Raw genomic sequence first — 20,141 nt, 5'->3', positions numbered from 1 at the left:
AATTACTTATCTGTAATACCTGGTCTTCCTCATCTCCCATCCTTCATTCTATGTCACCTAATGTTCCTCACCTTTATCCTTTCATTTTTCTTGGACCTTCTGTTGGTGTCACCTCCCCTTGCTCTCGGAACCTTCTGCCTGCGTCACCTTTTCTACATCACCTGTGTACATCTGTTTTTCTGTGGATCCCCCGTTGGGTCACATCCTCATCTCCTTATCTCATTCCTGTGTCACATCCTCATCTCTTTATCCCATTACTGGGTCACATCCTCATCACTTTATCTCATTCCTGTGCCACCTCCTCCTGCACACCTGTTTGTTCACTTATTTTTTTTTATGCTCATCTGTTCCTCACTTAATCTTCCTCGATTTAAAATCCTCCCCCTCCTCATTCCTGTTCCCTGTCATCGTATCATCCCCATTTACTGGATTTTTCCTGATGTACCCTTTCCACTCTACTTCATTCTTCTACATTGTATCCACTTTACACTTTCCCTCCCACTTCATCTCACCTTCCTCCTTCAAACTTCTTCTTTGTTTGACAATCATTCTTCATCCACCTGGCTGCCTTGTATATTCCTCGCTCAACTGCTCGATCTTCACCTCTCCTGCCCCCCTCGCCTCCTTCCCCCTCTACAGAAGCAAGTATGGACTGTAGCTGCGTGTCTGACATCCTCCTGACTCCATCTATGCCAGCTCTCTGGACTCCAGGTAACTTTAGCCTCTCGGTGTTTCTTCGTTGCTTGTGTTGTTGTGCAGTGTCTAGTGTGTGTATAAATGTGTGTAATACCTTTCCATAGAGATCACATTATCATGGTCATAAGACTAAGACATAGAGTGGCTTTAAGCCTAAGGCTGCTGAGATTTGTAGTTCTATCGCAAAGGATTATCTGTCGATAAGGATATTGCAGATTTATTTATTCTTTTCAGTTTGCTGCAGTTTTTAAAAAAACAACACCAAGAACGCACAGCATAAAAAAAAACTTGAGTTTTGTAAAGTTCAGAGAAGATTATTAGCATTCTTATAGTATCACCCTGAATGGGGATGAATAGAAATGTAAAAAAAAAAAAAAAAAAAAGGTAAAGAGCGATTTTTAGTACAGGTTAGAAAATAAAATGGCTAATAGCAGGTATATTATGGACAGATGGTTTAGATGGTAGTTCAGTAAGGGGGAGACAACATTCAGTAGTAAACTTCAAAGGAGGAGCGACCAAAGAGAGGAGGATCCATAGAAGACGAAATAGGAGAAATGGTCAGCAGGAGCAAGGAAGGGGATGGGGTAAGTGGAAAAGATGAGGGAGATGGGGAGTAGGAGGGAGGAAGGAGATGGGGTACAGGGGAAATAAGGAGGGAGATGGGACAGTAAAAGAAAAGAAGGAGATCTTGTAAGAGGAAAGAGGAGGAAGATGGGACAGTAAGAGAGAAGAAGAAGATCTGATAAGAGGAAAGAGGAGAAGATGGGAAAGTAAGAGAGAAGAGACAATCTGATAAGAGGAAAGAGGAGGAAGATGGCAAAGTAAGAGAGAGGAAGGAGATCTGGTAAGAGGAAAGAGGAGGAAGATGGGAAACTAAGAGAGAAATATGAGATCTCTTAAGATGAAAGAGGAGGGAGGTGGGACAGTACGAGAAAAGAAGGAGATCTGGTAAGAGGAAAGAGGAGGGAGATGGGACAGTGGTAAAAAGGAATGAGATGGGATAAAGAGGAGGGTGGTGGGACAGTAGAAGAGAGAAAAAAGATGAGATATGGAGGAGGGAGATGGGACAGTAGGAGAGAAGAAGGGGATGTGGCAAAAGGGACAGAGGAGATAGATGGGACAGTAGGAGAGAGGAAAGTGATGGGTAAAGAGAAGGAAGATAAGACAGCTGGAGAGAGGAAGAAGGTGGAGTAAAGGGGGAAGAGAAAATAAATGGGACATAAGAAGAGAGGAAGGACTTGGGGTAAAGAGGAAAGAGAAAGGAGACTGGGCAATAGGAGAGAGGAAGGGGATGCAGTAAGGGGAAACAAGGTCAGAGATGGGACCATAGGAGAGAGAAAGAAGACAGAGTAAGCAAGAGAGAGGAATAAGATTAAGAGATTAAGTCAGCAGACAAAAAAAATAGGTGATAGCACAGTAGGGGAGAGAAAGGAGGTGGGCCAGTGTAGGAGAGTGAAAGAAGGAGGTTATGGAGAGTTAGAGAGGAAAAAAAATAGGCTATAGGGCAGTAGCAGAGAGGAAGAAGATGGGATTGTGGGACATGAGGAAGAAGATGGGTTTGTCGGAGAGAGGATGGAGATTAGGTCAGTGGGTAAGAAAAAGGGAGATGCTAGGAGGATAAACCACTAGAAAGGATCAGGAACAGGGGAGATTCAAGAGGAAGAAAAGTTTGTGAGCTGGAGAAAATAAAAGGAGAATGGGCTCTTCAGAGAGCACAAGGAAGAGTACAGTAGGAGAGATTAAGGTAAAGAGGGTCAGCAGAAGACATAAAGAGTAAGAGTCAGTAGCGAACAGGAGAAAAGAAAAAGAGAAATGTGAAAGAGAAGTTGGGTGAAAGGGTCAGCATGAGAGCGGATGAAGGGGTGGGGGCAGAAAAAGAGTGGAGGGAGGAGAAAGCTCAAACTTGAGATAGGAAGAAGTAGGTAGTCAAAGTCAGAGGAAGGAGTTGAAAGGGTCAAAATAAGAGAGGAAAGAGAAGTGAGGGTCATCAGCAGAGAACCAGGTGAAGAGGGGAGCTATTTGAGACAGCCACTACAATACAGAGGAAACTGGAGAAAGGGTCACTTTTACAAAGAACAGGTCAATGAAAGTGCTTCATAACAGAGTGTTTCCTTACAAGAAGACTGGGAAAGAAAAAAAGAAAAAAATCAGCAGTAGACTGAGAAGTTGGACAGAGGTGTACAGATGAACCTGAGAGAGGAGATGAATAAGAACATAAAACAAAGCTGATCCATAACATCACCCAGGGGAGCTCAGGTGACCTGTAAATGCTCAAGTTCTGTGAGACATAACCTACCTTACCAAGCACCATGGGATTTTAGTAATGGGTGAATTTGCTTAGGTTCCATTTGCCAAAGGGTTTGGCAAATCTTGTTCAGAATTCATTAAACATGACCTTAAAGGTGAATTATAAAAAAATTCTCTGGGAGACGAATCTTGACATTGGAATGGACATTTTTTGGGCTAATAGGCAAACTAGTGTAAAAAAGGCATGGAAAGTTGAGTACTGCCACTCGGGACGTGTAATGTAAAAAAAAAAAAAAAAAAGACTAATACCATACAGCAGAGAAAGGAACTTTTCATGCATCTTCAAGGGCAATATCGAAAATATACATTGTTTAAATATCATGCTTGAGGGATGCCTTAAAGCTATATGTGGTGTTACTAAACAGTACGATTTTTACAGTCTCATTGAAACGATACACTGGCAGGGCATATTTGGCTAAAAAATTGATAGTTTGTTTTACAATTCCCCAATCAGTTATGACTAAACACAAAATGTGTGAAACATGTTAACCTTCTGTTCATTCCCGTGACTGCGTCTGTCTACATTACAATAGAAGAAGAAGTTCATTCAACAATTCATTGCAGTTTTTAAATAAAAGTTTTTTTTTCAGGTAGTATTAGCAGCGACAAATACCTTTTCATCAAATGATAGTAGACCAGCTTTTCTCAACATTTAAAAATTGCCCAGCAGTTCACGGAGGTTGCCCTGTTCTTGCTGATGTAAAACTGTCCTGCCACTAACCAATTTCTATCTAATGTTCATTGAAAATTAAAAGACAGAAGATGATAAAGTTATATAGAATTGTCCAGCAGCAGGACATTTTTAAAAATGGGGAGTTGGCTGAAATATACTAGAGAAAAAAGTACTGGCCGGTGTTATGCATACAGTATTATAAGAGTTAAGGGACTGAAGAAGACACAGCTGTGTAAAAGTGGCCAGCAACAGGACAATTTTAAATAGCAATGCTAGGCACAATTTACTAGAAACAAAGAGCACAGGTTAGGGCTTAAATACAAGAATGAATATACAGCAGTGTAAAATTGGTCAGCAGCAGGACAGATCTGGAATAATAGGCCTAAATGGTCTATGCCTAACTTTTACTTCATATGTGAGGATAGAGATTGCTTTAAATATAGGTGATATAATGTGAGGTGGTTTAGGTGCACACTGTTCTTGTACTTTTCTTTTCTTTTCAAAAGATGCAGCAGTGTGCTGCAGATAAAAGAGAGCCTAAAGACTAAATGAACCGCAACAAGTGGATTCTGATGAGGGTGAGGGTGATATGGTGCTGAAAAAAGCACCATATCACCCTCACCCTCATCAGACCCTTAAAAGAAAATCATACACTGGCAGGGCATAACAAAAACAAAAACTGCTCTATCAGCATAAAGTAAACATTTAAAAAATCAATAAAAATAAAAAAAATCCCCAAATACTACCCCTGAAACAAAATCCCACTTTTTTTTTTAAGGAAAACTTAAATGCAAAAATTCAGAACCATGACCCATGACTATTTGTTTACTGCATAAACCCTAGCACCATCCCACTCCAATATCCTCAGCACAATCCCTCCCCTATATCATCCAGCACAGTTCTCCCATAGCCTTACTGCACCCCCCCCCCCCCCATAATTGCCAAGTACCAACTTGCCCCATACCACCAACAGCATCCTACCTCCCAATACCCTCAGCACCATCCCATACCCCCTTAACAATAATCCATCCCCACATTTCTAGCACCATACTACCCCTATATTGCACTAGTAACATTATACTTCCTAATATTTCCCAGCCTCAAATCACCAACATTCCACTACCATAACCACTGCACAATTCCTTCCCCATATCCCCTCACCCACCAATCTACCCCATATCCCCCAAGTACCTACTTACCGCCCAATCCCATCCTGTCTCCATACATTTGAGCACTATTCTACCATCATATTCTCTTCAGCATCCAACTCGAGTATCCCCTGCAGCATCCTACCCCAATACCCCCAGCACCATACTATCCCCATATCTCCCATCCCAGTCCTTATCTCCAACCCCATCCTACCACATTACACCCCCCTGCACCTTCTGACACCAATATGTTTTCAGCACCATATCACCCTCATATCCCACCCCAGCAATATCCTGCCTTCTTTTCCCTATCCCCATCCTACCCCAATACTCGGCATTGCCCAACCCGATTCCCTGTTTTCCCAGCATTGTCCTATTTTCTCATTAAATAAAGTTCAGAAACTTTTGCAAGAGAGTCAGTCTTTTTTTAAGAGTGAATAATTTATACATTCTCAGTCCATACTCCACATACCTCAGATTAAATCTTTCCAATAGTACATATTGTACCTGTCCAATAATATACAGCAACAAAAAAATGTTTTAAAATGTTTTATTGTTTACATTTTTTTTATTAAGGGACCAGCAAGTTAACAAATAACCTTTACAGTTGTACATTTATAAACCAAGCTTAAAAACAAATTACATGTAAAAAAACAATATTGATTATGGTTGACGAAAAGTCTTAGTATAACAAAATTGGTTACATTTAAAATCTATGCAACAATAATATCAGATCTATATTTTCTTGTGTCTGTTATAAAACTAATTTCTAAAAATCGCTGTCACTTTTCCAAGATGAAATATTTGTATTGCTCCTTTAATCCTCTGTTTTGTAGAATGAAAGCATTTTGTTTTCTGTCATACTCAATAATGATATACAATAGGAAATCAAAAAAGATTGTATCCCTCTCTGCCCAGAAGAGAAGGATGGAGGGATTCCGCACTCTGGGTGAAGCGCTCATAGCGGCCAGGCACCGGGGAGTTGGGTTGCCCTGCTGGAATGTAATGTAGGGGGAGGACAGAGGAGACAGATGGAAATTGAATAAACAGGCAATCCAGAGGGGTCACCGGTATCACATGAGATGGATGTGCCGAGAGATGGGAAAATTAGAGAAAAAGGGAGATGGAAAACTAAATTATACTGAGGACAGAGGTGAAGGAATTGCTGTAGATGGGAGGACAGAAGTAACACAATAAACAATAATAATAACTATTATTACTATTAATATTATTATTGATGATAATAATAAAAATAATAAAGTTAACAACAATAGAGGTGTCTTGGAATATTTCTTCCTTCAGAGTACAAAGCTAAGAAAATTATTTTTAGAAGTAAATATAGAGAGGTACAGCAGTATTAAGTCACTGATGCTATCGTCTATAAATGTACATAGTATATATATCCAGTGCTGTATGTATAGAATATATTAAGGATTTTTAGATCATTTATAGCCGTGTTTTCTTTTTAGTATATTTAGTATATTTTAAGGGTTTATATATAGTATAGATCCAGTGTTGCGTATTTAGCATATATCAGGGGTTTATTTATAGTATATTTACAGTGTTGTGTATTTAGCATACAACCAGCATTTATGTATCCAGTCTTATGCATATGTATATAGCATATGTCACAGGTTTATATATAGTATTTTTTGTATGCAGTTGCATATACTGTATAGTATATCAGGGATTTATATATATAGTATAGACCCAGTAGTGTTTTGATAGTATGTATCCAGCATTGTATATATAGTATATATTAGGGATGTATATATAGTATATCCCCAGTAGTGTGTTGATAGTATGTATCCAGCATTGTATATATAGTATATGTTAGGGATGTATATATAGTATATCCCCAGTAGTGTGTGGATAGTATGTATCCAGCATTGTACATATAGTATATGTTAGGGATGTATATATAGTATATCCCCAGTAGTGTGTGGATAGTATGTATCCAGCATTGTATATATAGTATATATTAGGGATGTATATATAGGATATCCTCAGTAGTGTGTGGATAGTATGTATCCAGCACTGTATATATAGTATATATTAGGGATGTATATATAGTATATCCCCAGTAGTGTGTGGATAGTATGTATCCAGCACTGTATATATAGTATATATTAGGGATGTATATATAGTATATCCCCAGTAGTGTGTGGATAGTATGTATCCAGCATTGTATATATAGTATATATTAGGGATGTATACATAGTATATCCCTAGTAGTGTGTGGATGGTATGTATCCAGCATTGTATATATATAGTATATATTAAGTATTTCTATATAGTATATATCCAGTGCCGTGTATATACTATATATAGCATATAGAGTTATGTTTACTGTATAGTATATATTAGGAATTTATATATAGTATATATCAAGTGTCATGTATGTAATACTGTATATTAGGGGTTTATAGATCCAGTGTTGAGTATATAGTTTAGATCAGATGTTTATATATAGTATATATCCAGTGGTGAATACATATATTGTGGGTTTATATATAGTATACATATCTGGTGCCTGAGTAGAGATGAATGGTAATGCCCAGATTTGGTTCTTGGGGGTTTCGGCAAATCCATCTTCAAGTCTATAAAACCAAAAGGTGGCATCCAACCCCATTGAAGTCTATTGGAGTTGACTCTTGGTAGTATGTTCTGACCCCTTTATAAATATAATATTCTAAAGGAATAAGTGTAGGAGTGTAATAATATCCCCTTCTTAAAAAAAAGGGCTAAAAGTAAGTAAACTCGCACACACTGAATCAAAAAACCCTTTAATTACCATGAAACACAAGCACATACTTGCTTTTATAATACATTTTATTAATGTCCCCAAATGTAATCCAAGGTCAACCATGGCATCCAGCGCTGTAAGTACAACATCAATCACGATGACCCATCGCTAACCTGCCACCAGCCCAGTCATCTAAGGGGCTGCAGCACAACAATGGGGTCATCACGCTGCTCTCTCCCCCTGTAAGCATGCTCAGTCTGTCCATGACAACAAAATGGAAGTGTTTAGCATATTGTTTCTATAGCTGGAAAGAATTTTCTTTGACTTCAGATCTCTTTTTACCTCTTCATGTTTTTTATCTTTGCTTTTTCTTACTGGTCATTACATTTTCTTTTTAAAGCTGAACTCCAGGATTGTAAAAAAAATAATACCCTTTTAATGGGTCCCCTCCCGCCCTGAAAGGGTCACATGCTCATTGAACAGTATTTCTAGGAGTATTGGAGGAGACGTATTACTCCCTGATCCAGACAGCTTCAGTGCTGTCCTCTTCTCCCTGGTGCCCTGGGCTGTGGGTGGTCATGGTGTCATCTTGTGCAATGCAGGAATATTAGCCCTGCGTTGTACATGGAGGGGGTGAGCTGGCAGCCACTCCTGAAAGTGCCTAAACCCAGCCATACATGGATCAAAATTCAACTGGTTCTGCAGGGACTGGACAAATTTCGATCCATGTATGGTATGGGCAGGGTGGCTGTACAGAGTCAACCTACCGATAGACTTCTGTACAATCACCCTGTCGGAATTTTTGCTGCTCGATCATCGCTGCTGGCTATAGCCAACAATGCTGATCAGTGGTGGGGAAGTCTCACCGCTGTCAGTATACAAAGGCACAGCGAAGGATTCCCCCATCCAAGTCAAATTTGTGGATGGAGGAAGCAAGTATTTTTTTTTTATTTAATCATATATGGGTTGCTTTAGAGAGGCATCAACTCTGAACTGATTGCATGGATGGAGGAAGCCTGCTGGAGCCAAGAATAAGGTAAGTATTATTTCTTGTAGACTTGAGTATTAAACTTTTGCAGGTTTTGGGGTCTTTGCATGATAATAGCATTTTTGTTCCAGCTCCTAGTAGCAAGCGTTTTTTTTTAAGCTCCTAGAAGCTATTAGCATTTTTTAGTAGTTTTTGAGCTTCAACATCTAGGAGCAGAAGAAATACAATTTTTGTAGAATTTTTTGGAGCGTTTTTCCAGCAGAAAAGAAACGCTGAATGCTCCTAAATGCTCCTAACTGCTTCTAAATGCTACTAAAATAAGCTTTTTTTGAGCTTTTTCTTCTTCAAGTAGTGCAAAAACACTAATAAAATGCTAATACTTTTAAGGCTCCATGCACACTTTTTAAGCTCCTAGAAGCTGTTATTAGCATTTTTCTGCTCCCAGAAGCTAAATAGTGTTATCCTATGTGTCCATGAGCACTAGTTTAGGCTATTAGCGTTTTTTGAGATTCAACATATAGCGGCAGGAAAATAATTGTTTTTGCAGAGTTTCTTGGAGAGTTTTTCCAACAGAAAAAAATGCTGAATGCTCCCAACTACTTCTAAATGCTACTAAAATGCTACTAACAGCTTTTTTTTTTTTTCTTCATGTACTGCAAAAACACTAATAAAATGCTAAAGTTCCTAAAAGCTTCTAAGGCTCAGTTTCCACTAGTGCGACTTTCATGCGGCAATCTCAGCAAACATCGCAGCAAAATCGCACGACTTTCAGGTCGCAATAGTGGAAACCTAGCCTAAAGGCTACTAAACTGCTACTAGAAGCTGGCACAAAAATGCTATTATCAGCATTTTCCATTCAGCGTTTTTTTTTTTTCTAGCTTTTTTTAAGCTTATGAAATACGCTAGTGTGCATGGAGCCAAAAAAAACAAAAAGCTGCTAGAAAAACACTCCAAAAACATTTTCTTTCTGCTACTAGATGGCAAAGCTCAAAAATGCTAATAGCCTAAAGTTGTGGGCATGGACACATAGGATAACACTATTTAGTGTCTAGGAACAGAAAAAAATGCTCATACTAGCTTCTAGGTGCTTAAAAAACGCTAGTGTGCATAAAACCCGCCAACATAATACTAGAAAGAGCCAAACTACAGACAGACAGACAGGGGCGTTGCTAGGTCTACAAAACATCTGGGGCTGGAGCCCATAGCAGCGTAGTAAAGAAAGTCATACGCTTGGGCGGGCATACACATGTATATAATATACGTGTGTGTGTGTGTGTATATATATATATATCCCCAGAGAGCCTCCCCCTTAAATCGGGGTCCCCAGAGAGCCTCCCCCTTAAATCAGGGTCCCCAGAGAGCCTCCCCCTTAAATCAGGGTGCCCAGAGAGCCTCCCCCTTAAATCAGGGTCCCCAGATTCGGGGCTATAGCCCCAAAAGCCACCCCCTAGCGACGCCACTGCAGACAGATACAAGGACTAAATTATGAAATTATAATAAAAGCTAAGATCATTCCAAAATAAGGCATAAAACAGTTTAAAATAGAAGAACACATTGAGAGCTTCTATGATTTTGTTTTTCAAGGGATAAAAGTGGCGTTTCATGTTGGCTATGCTCCAATCTGCTTCCTTCCCTTTGCAGGGTTTGCCTTTCCTGACTGGGCCTATAAGCCGGAATCCAGCCCGGGTTCCAGACAGATCCAGCTCTGGCACTTCATTCTAGAGCTTCTCCAGAAAGAAGAGTACCACGATTTCATCGCCTGGCAGGGAGACTACGGAGAGTTCGTCATTAAGGACCCCGATGAGGTGGCGAGACTGTGGGGCATCCGCAAGTGCAAGCCACACATGAACTACGACAAGCTTAGCCGGGCACTAAGGTACTAAACAGAAACATAGATAAAAGTAGCAAGAGAAAAACTCACCCAAGCTCCACCGCTATATAGTATAGTTGGTGTGTAGAGTAGTCAGTGCTCTGGCTAATTAAGCTCACAAAAGATCCATAGAAAGTACAGACCGGCAACTCTTCTCCATAGAAAATATTTATTTAAGCATTACAGCAATAACATCATTCAAAAATGCAGACGCGTTTCGGCCTTAGGCCTTCATCAAAAGCACTGCAAGAACTTTTACATAAATATATTCAGACTGTACAAGTTTCAGGTCAAGTAGCAGGTTGGATCATCAAAGAGTACCTGTCTGTTAACTATCACTGGTGAAGCTTAAATCCAATGAGGAAGGCTTCCATTGTCTGACTCTCAGAAGATGTGATAGTTCAAGGGCGGAGTAAACCTCTAAAACACAGTGATGTGCCTGTCCTGGAACTAGCACCACTTCCAAGAATGGGCCATTGGAAGCCTCCAGAAATTCAAACAGAAACTGAAGCACCACACCACCGTTAAGGTCCAGATATGACTTTATTCCAATAAAAGTCAAGGGGACAATCCAAAGTGTTTTCAAAATATTTTGTGGGTCCCCTAAGCCCCCTTTCATCAAGGCTATGTTCAAACAATGTCCCTCCTTCAGAGTCATAGTTGAAAACAAATACCCAACAGCTACTAGTATTGGAAGTATAAAAACGAATGTCCGATAACATTGAATAAATAATCAACGCACAAGAACCCCAGACAATTGTGATGTTAAGTCGGCCCTTTGATTCCCCCTGATGGCCTTTGGAATTAAAGACACCAACGATCCAGAAGCATTCTTTGCTTGATACAACTTTACTTCAGAATAACAATTATACATACGGATAACAAATACAGCTTACGCCGGACCAACAGCTCAATAGGGTGTGGTCCTGATACAAATATGTCTTCAGCTTTTATACAGAGGTTGCAGAATGTTTGTCTATGTATGGCATGATACCAAAGCACAAGTCATGCTTAACTAATTATTTCTACATTACATATGGTCGTCTTGACCTCTAGATTATATTGTCATACTTCATCAATCTTATAGTTACACAAGAGGGGTCGTCCAAACAGGACTTTTTGTTATGTTGGCTCTTTCCCAGAATAGGGCCAATGTACAGCCAAACTAGTCCAGACATCACTTGGCAGCACATTTTGCAACATTGCTTAATACTGAAGAAGTTGAGAACATAAGGGGGAGCTCCAGACTCCTGAGAACGTGTTACTACAGTTCGATATAGGGGGATCTCCGGACTCCAGATATTCTGTATCTTAACAGTCTCTCCTGTAGTTCCAACTCTTCGTTATTAGGCTCCCTCTGTGTCTTTAAACTTTCTCTGTGTCTCTAGGTCGTCCTTCAGGTATACGAGTTACCATCTCATAGTCAGTCATCATGCGTGACCTTGAGGGCTCAGAAGGGCGAGTATTAACCAGTCCAGTAACCAGTAATCAGTCACGTAGTAGGTTGGATCACTAAAGGGTACATGTCTGTTAATTGTCACAGATGAAGCTTAAATCCAATGTTGAAAGCTGCCATTGTCTAATTCCCAGGAGAAGTGCTAGTGCTGGGGCAGAGTAAACCTCTACAACACAGTGATGTACCTGTCCTGGAACAAGCACCACTTCCAAGAACAGGCCATTGGCAGCCTTCAGAAATGCAAACAGAAATCGAAGCACCACACCACTGTTAAAAGATCCAGATTTGACTTTATTCCAATAAAAGTCATAGGAACAAGCCAAAGAGTAGACAACGTGTTTCTTTGTTCCAGAAATGACCCTCTTCTTCGGGGCTACAAAAGAAATCTTCAATTATATGGTGAAACACAAGCAGATGCCCCTACTGCTAGGGGATTGGCTAGAAACCACACTCCCTCCTAATCACTGGCTCTCCAGCTGTGCAGTGATGGCCACCGTTTGCCATTGGGGAGACTTTGCCTCTATTGCCTGACCCAAATAAACTCTGTCATACCCAAACCCACTGGAAATCATAAAAAAGCACCACACCACTGTTAAAAGGTCCAGATACAATTTTATTCCAGTGAAAGTCAGGGGACAACCCAATCAGTAACTAACGCATTTCAAGGGTCCAAACTCCCCTCCCCGCTTCATCAGGGCTAGAAAAAACACAAGGACATCTCCATATCAATACACTACCCATACAATATGCCCTTCTCAGGTTCATAGCTAATAGCTATTACGTAATAGCCAACAGTATTAGACATGTGCACTGCTGAAAACTTTGTTCATTTTCGTTTCATTCGTTTTTTTGTTTTGTTTTTTTTCGGTTTTCATGTCATTCATTATGATTGCAATTCGCAAATTCGTAAATTAGAAAATTAGTGAATTCAAAAATCCGAAAATAAGAAAGAAAATGCGAAAATTCGAAAGAACGAAAATCCAAAAATTCTAAATAATAACTAACTAATAATAATGAACTATTAAATTATAGGTATTGGAATTACCTTTTTCGACCGGACTGGTCCGACGGACGCCGACCGACCAAATCCGGCGGACAATCCGATCGTGTGTGGGCTTCACTGGACCTTCAGCTGACTTTTCCAGTCGCAAATCTGACGGACTTTAGATTTGGAACATGCTTCAAATCTTTACGTCGTAACTCCGCCGGACCCAGAAATCCGCTCGTCTGTATGCTAGTCTGACTGACAAAAACCGACGCTAGGGCAGCTATTGGCTACTGGCTATCAACTTATTTTAGTCCGGTGTGCGTCATCACGTACGAATCCGTCGGACTTTTGTGTGATTCTTGGTAGGCAAGTCCATTCGTTAGAAAGTCCGTCGGAAGTCCGCCAAAAGTTCGTCGAAAGTTTGTCGGAGAGGCTGTCGGACTTTTGTTGCTGAAAAGTCCGACCGTGTGTACACGGCATAAGTGAACATAAAGAATACGAATTATCCGAAATAACGAATACCGCATCTAAACAAATGGAACGGAACAAATTAATAATAAATAATAATAATTAAAGAGTTTTTATTACTATTATTGTTATTTATTATTAATAATTTGTTACGTTCCATTCATTTAGATACAGCATTCATTATTTTGGATAATTCCTAACTTTGGATAAATTTGTATTCGTTATGTTCACTAACAGCTAAATTTGAAAGTAAATTCCAATACCTATAATTTAATAGTTAGTTATGATTTCAGATTTTCGAATTTTTGGGTTTTCGTATTTTCAAATTTCGAATTTACGAATTTTCGACTTTATGAATTTTCGAATATTCAATATTCAAATATTCGGAAAAATTCTTTAAACGGGTTTTCGTTAATTCGGATGTTTCGTTAAAAAATGTATTCGGAATGAAACAAATTGCACATGTCTAAACAGTATTGGATGTATAAAAATTAAAGTGTTACAAAACCCCGGACCCTGCATTCACTATCTCTGGTCTCCCACAGTACACAGAACATGGAAATGCAATTATTTTAGTAAATATAAACTGCTAAATACCTTTTCTCATCAGCAGTATATAACAGTCTTGTGAATTCTATCAGTGTTTGGTTAAAGCTTGTAGGAGAAGTTTTCATTCTCCCTTCACTGTCCTATGAGGCTGCAGGACTACTGACCCTCTGTCTAAACAGTGCTGCTTGGCCCTGGGCTGATCACATGCACCCTCCCAAGAGCCAAACTGAGCATGTGCAGCTTGCCCCCAAGGCTCAGGAGATGGATTGGGGACAGTGGAAGAAGGGGAGGATCAGAGAAGACAGGATGAAACAGCCCTTTTACACAATGCAGAGGATTAGCCCTTTAGGTTCCACAGTGAGTATAACAAGCATGCTTGACTGCATATACAGACTGATTTTACTGTTGTGGGTTTAGTAACACTTTAATTTTAGATAACTTTGAATAGATAATCAATATACAAGAAACTCAAAGTAAAAAGTGTTTTTTAACCCAATTGATGAACTGTCTTTTATTATTCAGATTCTTACATTTGTCTGATGTTCTTATATTGATTATCAATTCAATGTTATCTGACATTAGTTTTTATACATCTAATACTATTTTCTGTTGAGTATTTGGTTTTAACTATGACTCAGAGAAGGGGATATTGTATGGATATGGAATTAATATGGAGATGTCCTTATATTTTTTTTTAGCCCTGGTGAAAGGGGCTTTTTGGACCCCCAAAACATGTTGGATACACTTTGAATTACCCCCTTGACTTTTTGTAAAGTCATATCTGGACCTTTTAACAGTAGTGTGGTGCTTCAGTTTCCAGTTCTATGATTCACAATGGGTCTGGGTATGAGTTTTTTTGGGCCAGGCCGTAGAGGCAATGTCACCCTAATGGCAAAGCCGGAGAGCCGGTGATTAGGAAGGAGCGTGGTTGGATAGCCAATACTTTAGCAGCAGCGGCATCTGTTTGTGTTTCTCCGTATTATTGTATTAATATAGAGGTTTTTTCCTAACCCTGAAGAAGTGGCTATTTTTGGAACCCTGAAACATGTTGGTTACTCTTTGGATTGTTCCTACAACTTTTTTTTTTTTTTGGAATAAAGTCATATCTGGACCTTTTAACGATGGTGTCGTGCTTCAGTTTCCAGTTATATGATTCACAATGGGTCTGGGCATGAGAGAGATTTTTGGGCCAGGCAGTAGATGCAAAGTCTCCCTAATGGCAAATCATGGCAAAGCTGAAGAGCCACTGATTACAAGGGAGCGTGGCTGGTAGCCAATCCACTAGCAGCAGTGGCATCTGTTTGCATTTCTCCACATTATTATATTAACCACTTGCCGACCTCCGCGCGCCGATATATGTTGGCACAATGGCAGCGGTGGGCAAATGGGCATACCTGTACCTTCCCTTTAATTGGCGGCGCTAGCGGGAGCGCGCCCGCCGCGTGCAGGGTGAACATGCCCGCGGCACCGGTGGACTCGATGTTCGCCGGTCTCTCGGCGATCGTGTCACGGAGCCGCAGAATGGGGAAGTGCCTATGTAAACAAGGCATTGCCCCGTTCTGCCTAGTGTCATGACAGAGAGCACTGCTCTCTGTCATCGGGAGCAGTGATCGCTGTCATTTCAGTGGTAGCCCACCCCCCCCCACAGTTAGAACCACTCCCTAGGACACACTTAACCCCTTGATCTCCCCCCTAGTGGTTAACCCCTTCCATGCCAGTGTCATTTACACAGTAATCAGTGCATTTGTATAGCATTGATCACTGTATAAATGACAATGGTCCCAAAATAGTGTCAAAAGTGTCCGATGTGTCCGCCATAATGTCGTAGTCACGATAAAAATCGCAGATCGCCGCCATTACTAATAAAAAGAAATTAATAATAAAAATGCCATAAAACTATCCCCTACTATCCGCTATAACTTTTGCGCAAACCAATCAATATACTCTTATTTATTTTTTTTAACAAAAATATGTAGAAGAATACATATCGGCCTAAACTGAGGAAAAAAATATTTTTTTATATATTTTTGGGGGACATTTATTATAGCAAAAAGTTAAAAATATTGCTTTTTAAAAAAAATTGTCGCTTTTTTTGTTTATAGCGCAAAAAATAAAAACCGCACAGGTGATCAAATACCACCAAAAGAAAGCTCTATTTGTGGGAAAAAAAGGACCTCAATTTTGTTTGGGTGCAACTTCGCACGACCGCGCAATTGTCAGTTAAAGCGACGCAGTGCTGAATCGCAAAAAGTGCTCTAGTCAGGAAGGGGGTAAAATCTTCCGGGGCTGATCGGTTAATATGGAGATGTTTTTTTCTATCCCTGAGGAATTGGGTGTTTTTGGTACCTCCGAAACGCGTTGGATACTTTTTGGATTGCTCCCATAACTTTTATTGGAATACAGTACTATCTGGACCTTTTAACAGTGGTGTGGTGCTTCAGTTTCAATTTTTGTTACATTACACCACAAGCCAAGGAGGCCATGGAGATGACCTAGGTGATCTAGTAGAAGCCACTTGCCTGGGAACCAGATTAATTATAATAATATCAATACGTTAAGATGGCTATACCAATAAAACAGCCCTACAGGTCCAGCACTATTTTTCCACTTTCCACCACTGGGCATCATAGGGGAGTAAGTAAGGTAAAATCTTCCCAGTGGGGACACTGGGAACCCTTCCTTCTAGCTGGGAACTCTAACCCTTCCCTCCTCCAGCCAATACAGAAGTACATATAAAAGAAATGTCCAGATTGACCTATAGCAGCCAAGCCTGCACTGACAAATGACTGTTATATAATAAAAGCCTGCACGTGATAGGTGGCTGCGGGCAGTGCGTTTTTATTCCAGGCGCGTTGACAAATGTGAGCCAACACTCTGCGGATGGTCTCGCTGTGTAAGTGACAGATCTAATGGGACTATCACTGTAACCGAGACATAAAGGCGTCAATATCTTGGCCAGCTTGTCCTTTAGTCAAAAAGCTGCCAGGCAACCCTCGGGAGAGATACAAGGAGAGATATTGACACGAGAAAGAAACCAAGAGGAGCAGATTAACACACAATTATGGATTGCCTTCCACTCACTTAAACAGAATTAATGCATCATTAACTGTCCAAGTAGTCATTCTCAGAGTACTGTACCGGGGCTTAGGAGAACACGAAGGGAAGATCTTAGAGGGCAGAACCGCTTCTACACTACTGACAAGAAATGTGTAAAGTAATGTTCATCCTATTCTGGTCCTCCTACAGTACTGTATGAGGGTGGCAGTGTGCTTCACTATGCTATAGTGGTCTCTAAACTGTAGCCCGTGCTTGCCCCTGGGTCACTATTCCTCCCATTGACACCAACAGTGGGGTGGGCACTATTGCCCTCCACAGACACCAATGATGAGACACTATTCCACCCACTGACACCAATGATGGGGCACTATTCCTCCCACTGACACCAATGATGGGGCACTATTCCTCTCACTGACACCAATGATGGGGCACTATTCCTCCCACTGACACCAATGATGGGACACTATTCCTCCCACTGACACTAATGATGGGACACTATTCCTCCCACTGACACCAATGATGGGACACGATTCCTCTCACTGACATCAATAATGGGGCTATATTCCTCCCACTGACACCAACTGACACCAAGGATGGGGCACTATTCCTCCCACTGACACCAACTGACACCAATGATGAGGCACTATTCCTCCAACTGACTCCAATGATGGAGCTCTTGTCCTCTCTCGAACACCAATGATGGGGCACTATTCCTCCCACTGACATCACTGATGGGGCACTATTCCTCCCACTGACACCAATGATGGGGCACTATTCCTCCAACTGACACCAATGATGGGGCACTATACCTCCCACTGACACCAATGATGGGGCACTAATCCCCCACTGACACCAACTGACACCAATGATGGGGCTCTTGTCCTCTTTTGGACACCAATGATGGGGCACTATTCCTCCCACTGACATCAACGATGGGGCACTATTCCTCCAACTGACACCAATGATGGGGCACTATTCCTCCCACTGACACCAATGATGGGGCACTATTCCTCCCATTTATACCAACGATAGGGCACTATTCCCTCCCACTGACTCCAATAATGGGGTTCTATTCCTCCCACTGTCACCAATGATGGGGCTGTAGCCCTCTCTCTCGGACAACAACGATGGGGCACTATCCTTCCCACTGACACCAATGATGGGGCTGTAGTCCTCTCTTGGACACCAATGATGGGGCACTATCATTACAATAACAACTCAAAATATGTTTCATTCAGACAAAGCAGGCCTAAAAGCAAGCTGCCTTTGATAACCTACCATGTATTTACAAACCAAAGATTGTGTGCATATAGTTTAAAAAAAAAAAAAAAAAAAACAGAAATATAACATAATTTAAAAAAAAATGTATAAGTGTTAAAAAAAAAAATAAAGACATATAACATAATTTACAAAAATGTATAAGTGTTAAAAAAAACAGACATATGACATTAAAAAAATAAAAATAAAAAAGACATATAACATCATTTTAAAAACTGTATAAGTGTAAAAAAACAAAAACAAACAAAAAAAAAACATATAACCATTTAAAAAATGTATCAGTGTTTAAAAAAAAAAAAAAAAAAAACAGACATATGACATTAAAAAATAAAAATAAAAAAGACATATAACATCATTTAAAAAAATGTATAAGTGTTAAAAAAAACAAAAACAAACAAACAAACAAAAAAAAAACATATAACACCATTTAAAAAAATGTATCAGTGTTTAAAAAACAAAAAAACAAAACAGACATATAACATCATTTAAAAAAATGTATAAGTGTTAAAAAAAAATAAAATAAATTGACCCTAAACCAGCTTCGTTTCCCTTTAAAGGAAGCAGCATATACAGACATATACTATGGGATGTAAGAAAAGTCTCGCCTCTGTATATCTTACACCAGATTTAAATCTAAACAATCTACCTGGGAGTTCAGCTCTGTTTGGTGAGCCTGCCACGTTTCTTACATGGTTTGAGACCCGCCGGTCCCTGCAGAGCGTGTGGGTGAAACAGGGAGGGGAAACCTCATCCCTTGGCCGAAAAATCACTTTTGACATTTAATTTCAAAAATCTTTTCTTGCCTAACACTTGGGTGATATGTTTGCCCTACCAATACAAGCCGGGCTCTCTGGAGAGGAGAGATGGCGGGTAGGGGTAGGTATGTCTTAGCGCATTGTATAAAAAAAAAATGAATTTTTCTTTTACAGTATATGATATAGGTGAGGATATCGGATTCAGGATTTCATTACATAGGCTCCCTGAATATTTAGCTTTGAGCAAACATCTTCATTCATCGAATTTTGGGCTTATTAAACAGAACTTGGTGCCCAAAATAAATTTTAACAGAAACATTTTTGCTCTGGCCTTTAAATCAAATACAAGTGAATTATATACTGATTTTTTCAAAGGAGCATTATTTAAAAAAAATATTCCCTGGGATTTATGAAGGCTCCTTTCATACAGGTGGCCCAGGGGTGGTAAAAACAGGGGGGTGATACACCCTTTATACAGCCCCCCCCAACCACCCACCTACAAGCGAACATGGTGTTGTTTGGGCGCGTACACATTGCCACAACCGCCATGATTTGCATCGCAGTGCGACAGGTGGTGCCGCCTGTCAATCTTTCCTATATAAGTGAATGGGGCCAACTAGCAGTAGTGTTTCAATGCAAAATTGTCATTTGGCATTAAAAAAAAAAAAAGCCAAAATAATCCAGACATTAGGAGGCGGCAGTATCACCTCCTTATTGCCTGCAAACCTCCTTTCACAATCCTCTGAGGCTCGGTTTACACCATACAGCACCTTCCCATATGTTGCTAGGGTGGCCACCTGTCCGGGATTCCCCCGGACAGTCCAGGATTCACCATCTTAATAACATCATGGGCCTCTGGGCAAAGTAATGCACTGGGGCCCCTACCAGCATGGCCCAAATTTACGCATCTACTCTCAAGAATTAAAGTATAAATAGTCAATAGAGTTAAACATTTATTTATTAGCACTTTTAATAAAATCGATTTTACACAATAAGAAAACATGCCATAAATCAAAGACAGGAGGGCAAGATACTGGGATCAGGTGGGCAAAGTACAGGTTCCCGAGACGCTGGCCATCCCAAGAAAGCTTATTAAAAAGCATGACTATCCCAGCAGATCCGGGACAGTTGGCAAGTATGATGTAATGCAAGATTAGCATGG

At 40.2% G+C, this 20,141-nt stretch overlaps 1 protein-coding gene across 1 annotated transcript in view; it reads left to right on the top strand.

Annotated features, from left to right (window-relative positions):
* The first annotated feature begins 215 nt into the window (after positions 1 to 215).
* Positions 216 to 20,141, top strand: part of ERFL (ETS repressor factor like) — a 31,877-nt gene continuing 11,951 nt past the window's right edge. Inside the window, exons 1-2 of the mRNA XM_073602007.1 lie at positions 216 to 711; positions 10,200 to 10,434. Coding sequence (XP_073458108.1) covers positions 648 to 711; positions 10,200 to 10,434 — 299 coding nt within the window. The 5' untranslated portion in view covers positions 216 to 647. The remainder of the gene's footprint in view (positions 712 to 10,199; positions 10,435 to 20,141) is intronic.

The sequence above is a fragment of the Aquarana catesbeiana genome, linkage group LG10, assembly GCF_042186555.1.
Source record: "Aquarana catesbeiana isolate 2022-GZ linkage group LG10, ASM4218655v1, whole genome shotgun sequence".
Classification (NCBI taxonomy): Eukaryota; Metazoa; Chordata; class Amphibia; order Anura; family Ranidae; genus Aquarana; species Aquarana catesbeiana.
This window is presented reverse-complemented; position numbering and strand designations above follow the sequence as displayed.